The sequence below is a fragment of the Brassica napus genome (assembly GCF_020379485.1).
Source record: "Brassica napus cultivar Da-Ae chromosome C6 unlocalized genomic scaffold, Da-Ae chrC06_Random_6, whole genome shotgun sequence".
In the NCBI taxonomy this organism is placed as follows: Eukaryota; Viridiplantae; Streptophyta; class Magnoliopsida; order Brassicales; family Brassicaceae; genus Brassica; species Brassica napus.
The window spans coordinates 1-10702 of NW_026014315.1; the positions used below are offsets into that span (position 1 = coordinate 1).

The following is a 10702-nucleotide window of genomic DNA, read 5'->3' on the forward strand; positions in this document are numbered from 1 at the left end:
TTCAGATCAAATGTACAGAAGAAGAAGAGGCTGTTACTACTATGGATGAGCAGTGGTGTGAGTTAACCCAAACGAGAACAACAATGAACACTTCTTCCGGAGATGTATTCCCTCTAAGCACGCGTTGCTCAAGTCCTGTCAGCAGATAGATAAAGACCTGAAAATGCATCAACTATTGATTGCTTCTGCAGCGGAACAACTTCAGTCACTTTGATCAGCAGGTTGGTACTTGCTTAGTTTTGCCTCTAATCTCATCGCTTTTGATTGTTAATTAATGGTTTCTTTTTAGGGTGAGACGTGGTGGTCGGAACCATTGGTGACTCGAGAGCTGTTCTTGCCACAAGAGACCAACGACAATGCTTTGGTCGCTGTCCAATAACCGTAGACTTAAAACCAGACCTCCCAAGTATGTAATGCTCTCTTCTATGTACTCTGAAGAATGAGAAGACAGTTTTGGTACGTTCTCTTTCTTTGAACTCTCTCAGGTGAATCAGCAAGAATCCAGAAGTGTAAAGGTGAGTCTTTGCGTTGCAAGACGAGCCTGAATAGCTCGTGTATGGTTACCGAACAGCGACTCACCTGGTTTAGCGATGGCTCGAGCTTTTGGCGACTTCTGTCTTAAAGACTACGGTCTATATCTCATCCCTGACATTAACTATAACTACCGCGCCTACAGAAGAGATCAGTTCATTATTCTGCTAGCGACGGGGTATGGGATGTGTTGTCTAACAAGAAGCTGTGGACATTATTGCCTCAGCTCCTAGTCGACACAGCAGCTCGAGCTCTAGTGGACACAGCGGTTCGGTCATGGAGAATCAAGTATCCAACTTCCAAGAACGATGACTGTACTGTAGTCTGCCTCTTCTACAAGATTCAAGCTATGTAGTAAAGGATTCACACAAAGAAGACTCTGTAGAGAGTGTCAGTCTCAGTAACAAGGAGGAAGAGGAGGGGGCGAGATTGTTCAGGTTAAAGAGGAAAGTATCCCTAAAGTTGTGGGACTGAGTCGAAGATGATGACGACAATGACACTTGCTGAATGTATATCGGTTGCACAGATGATGAAGAGTGGTCTGCTTTGGAAGGGTTGACGAGGGTTAATAGTTTATTGAGCATTCCAAGGTTCTTGTCTGGTGAGCTTAGATCAGCTAGTTGGAGAAAATGGTTGTGATGACCTTTCTTTGTTTGTTTTTTTTCTACTTGTTTGCTTCTATAAGTTGAAACCGACATAGACATCACACATCACCATGTTCTTTTTTTGTGTCATATCAATGTTTTTTTTTTTTTTTTCTTTCTTTGTTCTTTTCTTCAAGTAGTGTTTTTTATCCTTCCAGTTTAATCTTTCAGACATGTGAGTTTGCTCATCTTCTTACATGTATAATTTCACTACAATACAGCAAGGTTTAGATTAATAGTACTTTTTTTTGTGTGGTAAATGTGTTTTATTAGGATAACACATGTGTAGTTAGATAAAAAAAAAGATTTTTTAACAATATGATAATGGCATTGTTGTAATGACTTTAGTAAATCATTTCTTGTGGTGTCTTCAGAAGTTTTGTGGTAATAATACATGAACAAGTCTTTCTTGCTTTTAGCATTCTTTATGTTTCAAATATAAGATATTTTAAGTAAAACAAAAATATTATGAAAGTTGTTTTTATTTAAAATATACAGTACTATTGAAAATATATATTAAAAATAAACTGTTGATTTTAAAAATCAAATGCTGAAAAATAATAATTAAAAACCAACTAATTATAAAATATGATTATTTATATACAGTTTTTAATAAACTGAAATCTAAATCTAAAAGATCTTGTAATTGAGATTAAATAATATATAATTTATTATAGAGCAGTTGGGCCCAAATAATTATATATTGGGGTTAGAAACTTATAGGCCCATTAAAGCCCAAAACAGAAACCAACCTGAGAAGTAGTAAGTGGGGACGCGGATCCTATAAAAGGAAAGATGCGTCTCCACAAAGGAGAGAGAACGAGTTAAAACGAATTTTCCTCAACTCAGTCTCGGTGAATCTGTGTGTGAACAAACACAGAAAAAGGCGAGCTAACAAGAGCAAAAATCATTGATAGAAACCCTTAGATTTCTTAATTTCGTAATGCCGGAGATTTCGCCGGCGATTCACGACCCGCAGGGGCAAGAGAAGCAGCAGCAGGCCGCCGGAGTCGGGATTTTGCTCCAGATCATGATGCTCGTCCTCTCTTTCGTGCTCGGCGGCCACGTCCTCGCCGTCATAAGTTCTATTTATCTTCCCGAAGCTAGTGCTTCGCTTCTCATCGTTTGCGTCTCCTTACTCATTTGCATTTGCGATCCGTCCTCCTCCTCCAAGGTTTTGATTGATCCTTGTAAAATTTGTTTGAAAATTAGGGTTGATCGTTGGTGGTTTAGCGAACGTCTCCAACACGGAGCTAGTATAAGTTCGTTTAAGTTATAACATAAACATAAATGAATATAAGTGTATACCTATGTAAGACGGAGGGCCTGTGGCCTGGTGATGATTAACTTGACGGCAAAAGCCCAATACAGTGAAACAACAGGTCCTGCCGCTAATAGTTCGGCATCACCGAGGACGAGACCAGCACGTGGTAACAAGTGTCTGGACCATTTTCTGTGGGGCCAAGATACCATGTATAATTCAAAAAAAAAAGTATTCTCCAATGCTGATTGATTTTCAATTTTTGTTCAGGACATGGTTCAATTTCCACGACGAGTTCTTCTTTCTGTTTCTGCTGGCCGCCCATCATATTATATCCTTATTCCATTTTGCATTCTTTTATATTTCATAATGTTTTCTTCATGATTCTCATCTGAGTTTTTTCCTTGACGTTCTGTGTTGCACCCAGTCAGGATTCAGCCTACAACCTGTAAGTACAGAGAGCTCTACACTCAGAATCGCATCCTTGCTTGTGAATTCTTAATGATCCTTACTTTGTCTCTGGGCTTTATGCAGAACCTTTCTTTTCAAACTTTGGAGCCATTGTCCATTCTCTGTACTTGGAACTTTTGTGGCTTCCATTGTTACTGGCGTGCTAGTGTATGTATCTCTATCCTGTGCATAGCTTCTGTTTGTTGACTGTAAAGGTTCCCTTCTAAGCTCTTTTTCTATTGAAAGGTACCTTGGCGGCGTGATGTTTCTCATGTACAGACTTCCATTCGTTGAGTGTCTCATGTTTGGCTCTCTTATCTCAGCTACTGATCCTGTCACTGTCTTGTCTATATTCCAGGTACTTCCTTTTGCCGCTTTTCTGTGAGTTTTTCTCTGTTTTCTGAACAGTAGATATCTACCACTTCTTACTACTGTATTTTTTTGCAGGAACTTGGATCGGATGTAATTTGTATGCCCTGGTGTTTGGAGAATCTGTTTTAAATGATGCTGTTAGTGGTTTTTGAGTAGTGATTTCTGATTCCTTATATTAGGAAAAAATATCACATTACTCATCAGATTTATTCTTTTTTCTTTTGTTGCTTTTGGCAGATGGCCATATCTCTGTACAGGTATGTTAGCTAATTCAAAATATGCTGTGAAAGACAATAATAAAATGGTAAGATTTTTAACAACGCTTTGAACTGGGGTGCAGGACAATGTCCTGGTGAGAAGTCACTCAGCTGGTCAGAATTTCTTTATGGTGATAATCAGGTTTCTTGAAACTTTGTCGGTTCAATGTCTGCAGGTTGCTTTTGTTATCTGCTTCCTCTTTTTTGTCTATATTTTTCATTTATGGTTTGGCTCTTTCGACTTGAAATGGCATGGTAGCGCTTGATTTTGAGAAGGCTGCTATATCTCTTAAAGTTATCAACAAGTTTTAGCAACCTAAGAAAAGCAATATATAAATATCAAACTAAATATTACCTCAAGCATCTCAACACTTGCTTTGTGGGTTGTAAAAGAGACTAATGTGTGCTTCTGCAGGGGTTGGAGTTGGATTTACTTCTGCTCTCATATCTTTTTTTTGGTTTTAGTTTCTTATGACACATTTTTACTTCACTTCATACTCATCAACGAGTTGTTAGCCTTAATGCAAAGCACCTCTTCAAGTATGCAGGGCTGGATGTTGACAAGTGAGTGACCATAGTTCTATGTCTGTAATTTTTCTAATGGTCAGCACTGAATATCTTATTTTGATTTTCTTGCTCCTTTCAGTCTTCAGAACTTGGAGTGCTGCCTCTTTGTGCTTTTTCCATATTTCTCGTAAGTAATGCTGCATCTTTTCTCCTATATAATTAGGTGTATATGTTTTCTTTAGGTTTATTAACTTTGTTTTCCTTGTGTAGATACATGCTTGCTGAAGGTCTCAGTCTATCTGGCATCGTATCGATTCTATTTACTGGGATTGTAAGTTGTCATTCTATTTATATGAGTTTGTGTGATATGATTCCTCAACCAAAAGGAAAATATTATAATGGGAACTGCCTGTGTCTTTCAGGTCATGAAGCATTATACCTACTCAAACTTGTCTACAAATTCTCAGCGATTTGTGTCTGCATTTTTTCATCTGATATCTTCCCTGGCAGAGACATTTGTGTATACATTTGATTCGTACACTCTCAAGCATTTTGATGGTTGATTCTGTCAATGGCCTGACGCTATGTTTCCAAATGATCATATCTGCAGGTTCATCTACATGGGTTTTGATATTGCCATGGAAAAGCACAGTTGGTCACACGTGGGATTCATCTTTTTCTCGATTGTATCCTTTTACGCAAGTTCTTTTGGTTTAATATTCAATTTGTATAAGTTGCTGTTGCTCCTTAACTTTCTTATTTATTTTTTGTGACGAACCTCAGCTGTTCATCGTAATTGCGAGGTACCCTTTTTGTTTCACTTCATGATCTTTTCACATCATGTTCGTGTGTATAAATTTTGTGTTGTTTTTAGTGTCTGATAGTGTTTACTACTTTTCGTATATGTCTTACTCAGGGCAGCTAATGTGTTTGGTTGTGGATATTTGGTCAACTTAGCACGACCTGCACATAGGAAAATACCTATGACGCATCAAAAAGCACTATGGTACAGTGGTAAGTACTGCTCTCTGTTTACGAATGTAGATACTGTTTTCAATACCTCAGTGAAAAAAAGTAAACAAGACATGTGGGTTACATAGGACTTCGAGGGGCTATGGCTTTTGCTCTTGCTCTACAATCTGTTCACGAACTCCCAGACGGGCATGGTCAAACTATTTTCACAGCAACTACAGCCATTGTTGTTGTAACAGTAAGCCATCCTTCTTTAAGGGTTTCTGTTGCTGATAGCTGAGCCAAAATATTTTTTTTTTATGTGATCATTGATGCTACTGAATCGGATTACAGGTGTTGCTGATTGGAGGATCCACTGGTACAATGCTTGAAGCCCTAGAGGTTGTAGGCGATAGCCGTGACACATCCCTTGTGTGATAAGTCAAGTGAAATATTAATTTGTTATTTAAATAGACGTCTTGTCCTATATAGACCTCCTATTTTTCTCCTCAGCGTAAAGTTAATCTTTGGCCTCTCAATGTAGAAACACGACATGGTTAACACCCTATCTTTTATGCTTTGTCAGGGCTTTGAAGTGGTGAACAATCGGTATATGACTAGGTTTGATGATGAAGGTTCACCATCAGAAAGTGGATTCAGGACAAAACTAAGAGAGTTCCATAAGAGGTAAATAACTGATTAGCCTACACTCAGCAAAATCAAGTCCCGCTTTCAAGTTTGTATCAAAACACTAGAAACACAAAAAACGTTCGTTTTGTTTTGTTTTGTTTTGTTTCATGCAGCGCAAAGTCATTTTCAGAACTAGACAGGAACTACTTAACACCGTTCTTCACAAGTAATAACGGAGATTATGATGAAGATGATGATATTAACAATGACCAACACCATGGTAACAACATATTAATGATAATCTCGTTGTCCACTATTATATGCTTCATGGTTTCTCTACCCTCGTGAGATTTAAAACGGTCTGGTCTTCTATTATGTGCAGAAGAACGAATTCCTTTTACTAGAAGAGGGAACTTTAATAACCGGGGGCTAAATTTCTGAGACGAGAAAGCTATAGCTGTTCACATTGACAGGGAGACATAGCGAAGCAGTGGTTCGTGTACATAAAAAAAAAACAAATTTGATCTTCGTTGTCCGAGAGTAATAGTAGTAGTCAGATTACTGGACTGTGTTCTTGCTCTGAACTTCGGTGGATATTGTTTTGGCTAATTACATTCACACTAAAAAGGAAGAAACTTAATGGCAATGGCTCTGATTATACTTGTCAACATCCAGAGCATATGTGTAGTAAAATGAAGTATAACGAATAAGGTGTGCAACCAATTACGACAATAAGAAAGAACACACTTTAATGAAAGTGCTCAAGAGTAGCGCTACATATGTTCGATTTTCATAGCTACCAAAAGATTAGCAATCAGAGATCATCACATAAACTAGACACCTCATCCGAGAAACCAAAACAGAGATGTTTTAATTAGGTTATTTAACAACTGCATCCTTCCACTGATGTCCTAGTCCAAGCTTCATCAAACTCTACTTCCTGCCTGCACCCATCAATCGACAACTTTAAACATCAGAAACTATGGCTAATAAGAGATTAACAAGAGAGAGATTTGTGACAAATATTATTACCTCTTCGCTTTCTTTTACCACTGTTTGACAATGGAGGAACTTCTGAAACATTCTTCTCCTCTTGATTCTTGTTCGGTTTAATAACAAGCTCTTTCTCATTGCTCCCACCTGAACCGTTGTTTGATTCATCATTTACCCTAATGATATACACCTGAACAAGCAATAAGTTTCAACTTACAAGTTAAAGTCTTATTTATAAACGTCATCAAGCCTTTAGGCCCTTAACTCTCTAAGAGTCTTAACTTTCCAACAAATCAAAGATATCCAAGTGAATTTTCACTTGCCTTGAAGGTAGTTGGGTTGATGAGGTGAAAGACAACAGCATCTCCATCGACAAGCTGATGATCAATAGCGAAGCCTCTCCAGCCTCCGCTAAGACCATTCTTATCAGCAAGGTATTTGGTCACAGCTTCATCCTCGTTTTCATCAACTAGAGTGATCATTTCATCGTACTTTGGCAGATGTGTTTGGCAAAAACTACGCGGCAAGCCCTGTTTGCGAAAAAAAAAACAGAAAACATATGTAATACTGACAGTTTACTTACTAAGGCTAATGTTTCAGACATATATTAGCATTCAAGTTTATATAGGGTCACACATACCAGCCAGAATCCTCCGGTAACGTGTGACTGGAGCATCGGTTTAATAAAGCTAGGGAACTCAGGCTCCAAGCTTGACTGAAGAGCCTCTGCCCTGTCGATTGCATAGACTCTAGCATCGTCCGAGGCATAAACCCTGTTCAGCAAGTCTTTCCTTTGATAGCTCCTGCAAAGCACAACACAACAACTTATTGAAAAAATCACAATGAAATGAGGATTTGATGTAGAGAGAGTAGACAGGTCAAACCTTCTAGGCCTTTCCAAAGGTTCTAGCCCAAACTGCAAAATAAGGATCAAAGAAGTCTGATTAAGAAGAGCGACGATAACCTAACGTTATTAATTAAAGATTTTTCAATACTAATATCCAAAAGCTAATAACAAGATCTGATTAGTCTCAAAACAGACTCAACCACTAACTAAGCATATATATTAGTATCTCGGTGGTTCATTCATAGAAGAGTGATAAAAGATTCTGATTCCATAACTCAGCTGAATCAAAGAGAAGAAAAGGACCTCTTTGTAGCTGGGAGGAGGATTCTTAGCGCGGCTTGATCTCCTGACCTCCGACGAGTCCACCGGAGTACGCGGCGTCCTTGCCTTGGCCTGCAAATTTTTAAAAATGAGTTAAACTCCAGAAGAACACAAATGAAATGAGAAAATAAAAAAAAGAGAGAGAGAGGATATACAGGAGAAGGCTTGGGAGAAGGAGAGGAGAGGCGAAGAGATTGAGAGAGTTTGTTGAGATTAAGCTCAATCATCCTCTTCTTGTTCTCTTCCACCCTTTTCAATCGTATCTGCTCATACTCCGATTCCACCATTTCTTCCTTAGGGCTTCTCGAGAAACACAAGATTAGAGATTAAAACCTTCCTTTAAGAGTGACCGTTGGGCTGTCACCTTCTCTTTATTAAAGATCTCTTCTTTTAATCCTTCGTGTCAAATCAAATACACTAAATTGAATTTTGAATTTTTCTGCAAACAGTGAGAAGCATTATTATTACACCACGACGATACGTGAAATAGTTATGGGCTTTATCTTAATAAAATGCTGTTTATTTACTATTGGGCCACTTGGCAGCCCAAACGTGACCTTATGCGCGTGAGCAGGTAATATGATTTCTTAACTGAAAGTTAATATAGAGAGAGAGAGAGGTTAATGACAGTTAAAATGATTATACAATTCGTGAACATATTACACGACGAAGCATACAGATTATAAGGGTTTTTTTTTTTGCACGCTGCGATATTCTTTTTTGTCTCACATGAATGAGAAAAAAAAACCAAAGCATAAAAAGAGGAAACATACAATATAATAACAACCACTCTCGCATAGAGGAGAGGTACACACTTTCATAAGCTTATATCAAATTCATGTGGGGGATTACAGGTACTTAACCAGCAGCCAAATGACAAGAGCAAGACCAACGATTCCAAGCACTGACAATAGCATTGACATGCACGAGCATCCTCCTTTCATATTCTTGTTCATCACCGCTAGGCTCTTCTGCACTCGCTGTCAATCACCATTCAAGCAAAAACACCACATCAAAATCCAAAGAGAGATGTGAACCAATCTAATTCAAAACGTTACCACATTTAAACTATAAAGGGTGTTGCTGTTTTTTTTAAGATTGCGAATACAAGACAAGCTCTTGGACCTAATAGACAAGTGTGTGGTCTTAAAATTCCGACAATGGACTTGTGATTTAATGCCACAGACCAACTTCAAGTCTCTTTTAATCAATGGAACAACAACTAAAGCTCAGGCTTAGTGGAGATCAACGAATATATATTTACCCGTAAGCGAGAGTCGGTAACATCCACATGGTAGTCTAAGTCTTCCTGCATGCAGAGGACAAACAGATTTTTATTAGAACAAGAGAATTCAGTAAGAAAAACATCAGATACATACGATAAGCCTTGTCTGAAGAGTGAGCTCCTCATTGACAGCAAGAGCAATGTGTTTGGTACTCATGACTGTTTCCTCCAACTTCTCCAGCCCTTCGTCTTGTTCTACTCAATCAAACCGAAAATTAATAATACAGAAGCCAAATATTATCAATATGGGTCTTAACAAAGGCAGCTTACCTCTCATAACTTGTCGTTGGAATCCAACAATGCCTTGGTTATCCATACCAGAGACTCTGTTCATTGCATCGTCCGGCTTAGTCTCCGGCCCAAGCAAGCTGTCTCTGTTCGCAAAGTTGGACATGTTCAAAGCAGACGCCACCTGATTCGCCTTTGATCTCAAGTTCCCAACCATATCCTTGCGACGATTCATCTCCTTCTCTGACCTGCGTGTATCACACATTGGTTCAGACCCAACAATGAAACTAAAATGTAGTCTAAATTGAAAAAAAAAAAAAAGCTTACACGTGTTGCTTCCCAGGAACTTTGACAAGAAGGGATTGAAGACTGTCTAATCGAGTCCCCAAAATGGTGATCTTTCTCCGTATAGCTGAAGCACGACGCTGAGCATCAGGCCCCGTTACACCAGAGGAGTTCCTTTCAGACATCATGCCGTTGATATCCTCAGAGAGTTTTAAAGCCTCGTTGTACTCTCTCATCCATGCATCAGAAGAAGACGCCATTTGACCTTGCAAACAAACAAGTTACTACCCAATTAAACTATAGCAACAATAAAAAAACAATTAAAGAGGGGTAAAAAAAAAAAAAACAAGCTGCAAAGTCAAGCTTCTAACGAAACGAGACAAGGAAATCTCTTACATGACATGAACCACAACGCTATTACCATACATTAAACCGTGTAATAAGAAGAGCTTTTCACCAAACTTTTTTTGAGAATTAAAAAGACAATTTTTTTATTGTTGCTTAAAAGAAAATTGAGCAAGGAATCAGACGCTTAGACACAAAATCTGCGATACCCATTATCCAGAAACTCATAAACAGAGACGATCGGAAAAAAAAAATTAATATCCCCAAATCAACGCAGCCGACGAAATTGACCTAAATTACATGGTGGTGAACAAGAATCGGAAAAGCTTACCCTCTTGGCACTGCGATCAAAACCCTTTTAATTGATTTTCAAAGACAAATCGCCACAAGCCGTCGTCGAAAAAAGAAAATTATCACGCAACGGAGAGACGAGACTTTTAATTATTTCTTGCAAGCTGTAATGAAACTCAATTGTCAAAAGTTGGGTTTAATGATGATTTAACAAAGTAAAGGGTTAAGAGAACAAATCCAAAAGTAATTAAGGGGTTGTTAGGTGTAAAATACATAATCACTACGAGCCCAATGCGAGACCTAAAGAGAAACACGCTGGTGGAAACTTCTTCGGCCATGGGCTTCATATAATTAATAGGCCGAAGATTAAAAGCCCATTTAATATCCCACTCAGACAAAACGCTCCGTGTTGCTTAGTTTGGTTGCCGCCAACTTGGCATCTGCTCATCGTCAAGTGTCAAATTATCAAGCCACCAATAATTAACAACACTTGTAAGACGTCAC

The 10702-nt window shown here is 38.4% G+C and overlaps 3 protein-coding genes, 1 long non-coding RNA gene and 1 pseudogene across 5 annotated transcripts; 3 read left to right on the forward strand and 2 right to left on the reverse strand.

The window, feature by feature from the left end:
* Positions 1-14: 14 nt before the first annotated feature.
* On the forward strand, positions 15-1239 carry LOC125594946 (annotated as a pseudogene).
* Positions 1240-3000: 1761 nt separating this feature from the next.
* LOC125594945 lies at positions 3001-3385 on the forward strand. Its single transcript, XR_007330056.1, has 3 exons — positions 3001-3054; positions 3133-3244; positions 3334-3385. It is a non-coding gene; the product is annotated as an uncharacterized LOC125594945 (long non-coding RNA).
* A 290-nt stretch (positions 3386-3675) lies between these two features.
* LOC125594944 (sodium/hydrogen exchanger 6-like) lies at positions 3676-6265 on the forward strand. Its single transcript, XM_048770936.1, has 14 exons — positions 3676-3691; positions 3931-3959; positions 4048-4079; positions 4162-4209; positions 4293-4353; positions 4445-4542; positions 4633-4708; positions 4806-4825; positions 4939-5036; positions 5123-5232; positions 5328-5405; positions 5560-5660; positions 5777-5883; positions 5986-6265. The coding sequence occupies exons 1-14, from the start codon at positions 3682-3684 to the stop codon at positions 6042-6044; spliced, it is 927 nt and encodes a 308-aa protein (XP_048626893.1). The 5' UTR covers positions 3676-3681; the 3' UTR covers positions 6045-6265.
* Positions 6266-6291: 26 nt separating this feature from the next.
* Positions 6292-8175, reverse strand: LOC106430735 (B3 domain-containing protein At3g19184). The gene is made up of 7 exons (XM_013871528.3): positions 7920-8175; positions 7747-7836; positions 7481-7512; positions 7237-7399; positions 6920-7126; positions 6636-6786; positions 6292-6547 (listed from the first exon to the last, which is right to left on the reverse strand). The coding sequence occupies exons 1-7, from the start codon at positions 8049-8051 to the stop codon at positions 6537-6539; spliced, it is 786 nt and encodes a 261-aa protein (XP_013726982.2). The 5' UTR covers positions 8052-8175; the 3' UTR covers positions 6292-6536.
* A 321-nt stretch (positions 8176-8496) lies between these two features.
* On the reverse strand, positions 8497-10476 carry LOC125594943 (syntaxin-52-like). 2 transcript variants are annotated; one of them, XM_048770933.1, is made up of 6 exons: positions 10239-10476; positions 9605-9827; positions 9320-9525; positions 9144-9244; positions 9029-9073; positions 8497-8744 (listed from the first exon to the last, which is right to left on the reverse strand). In XM_048770933.1, the coding sequence occupies exons 2-6, from the start codon at positions 9820-9822 to the stop codon at positions 8613-8615; spliced, it is 702 nt and encodes a 233-aa protein (XP_048626890.1). In that variant the 5' UTR covers positions 9823-9827; positions 10239-10476; the 3' UTR covers positions 8497-8612. The 2 variants fall into 2 exon arrangements, with proteins under 2 accessions (XP_048626890.1, XP_048626892.1); XM_048770935.1 differs by having other exon boundaries at positions 9605-9846; positions 10239-10371.
* Between the last annotated feature and the right edge of the window lie 226 nt (positions 10477-10702).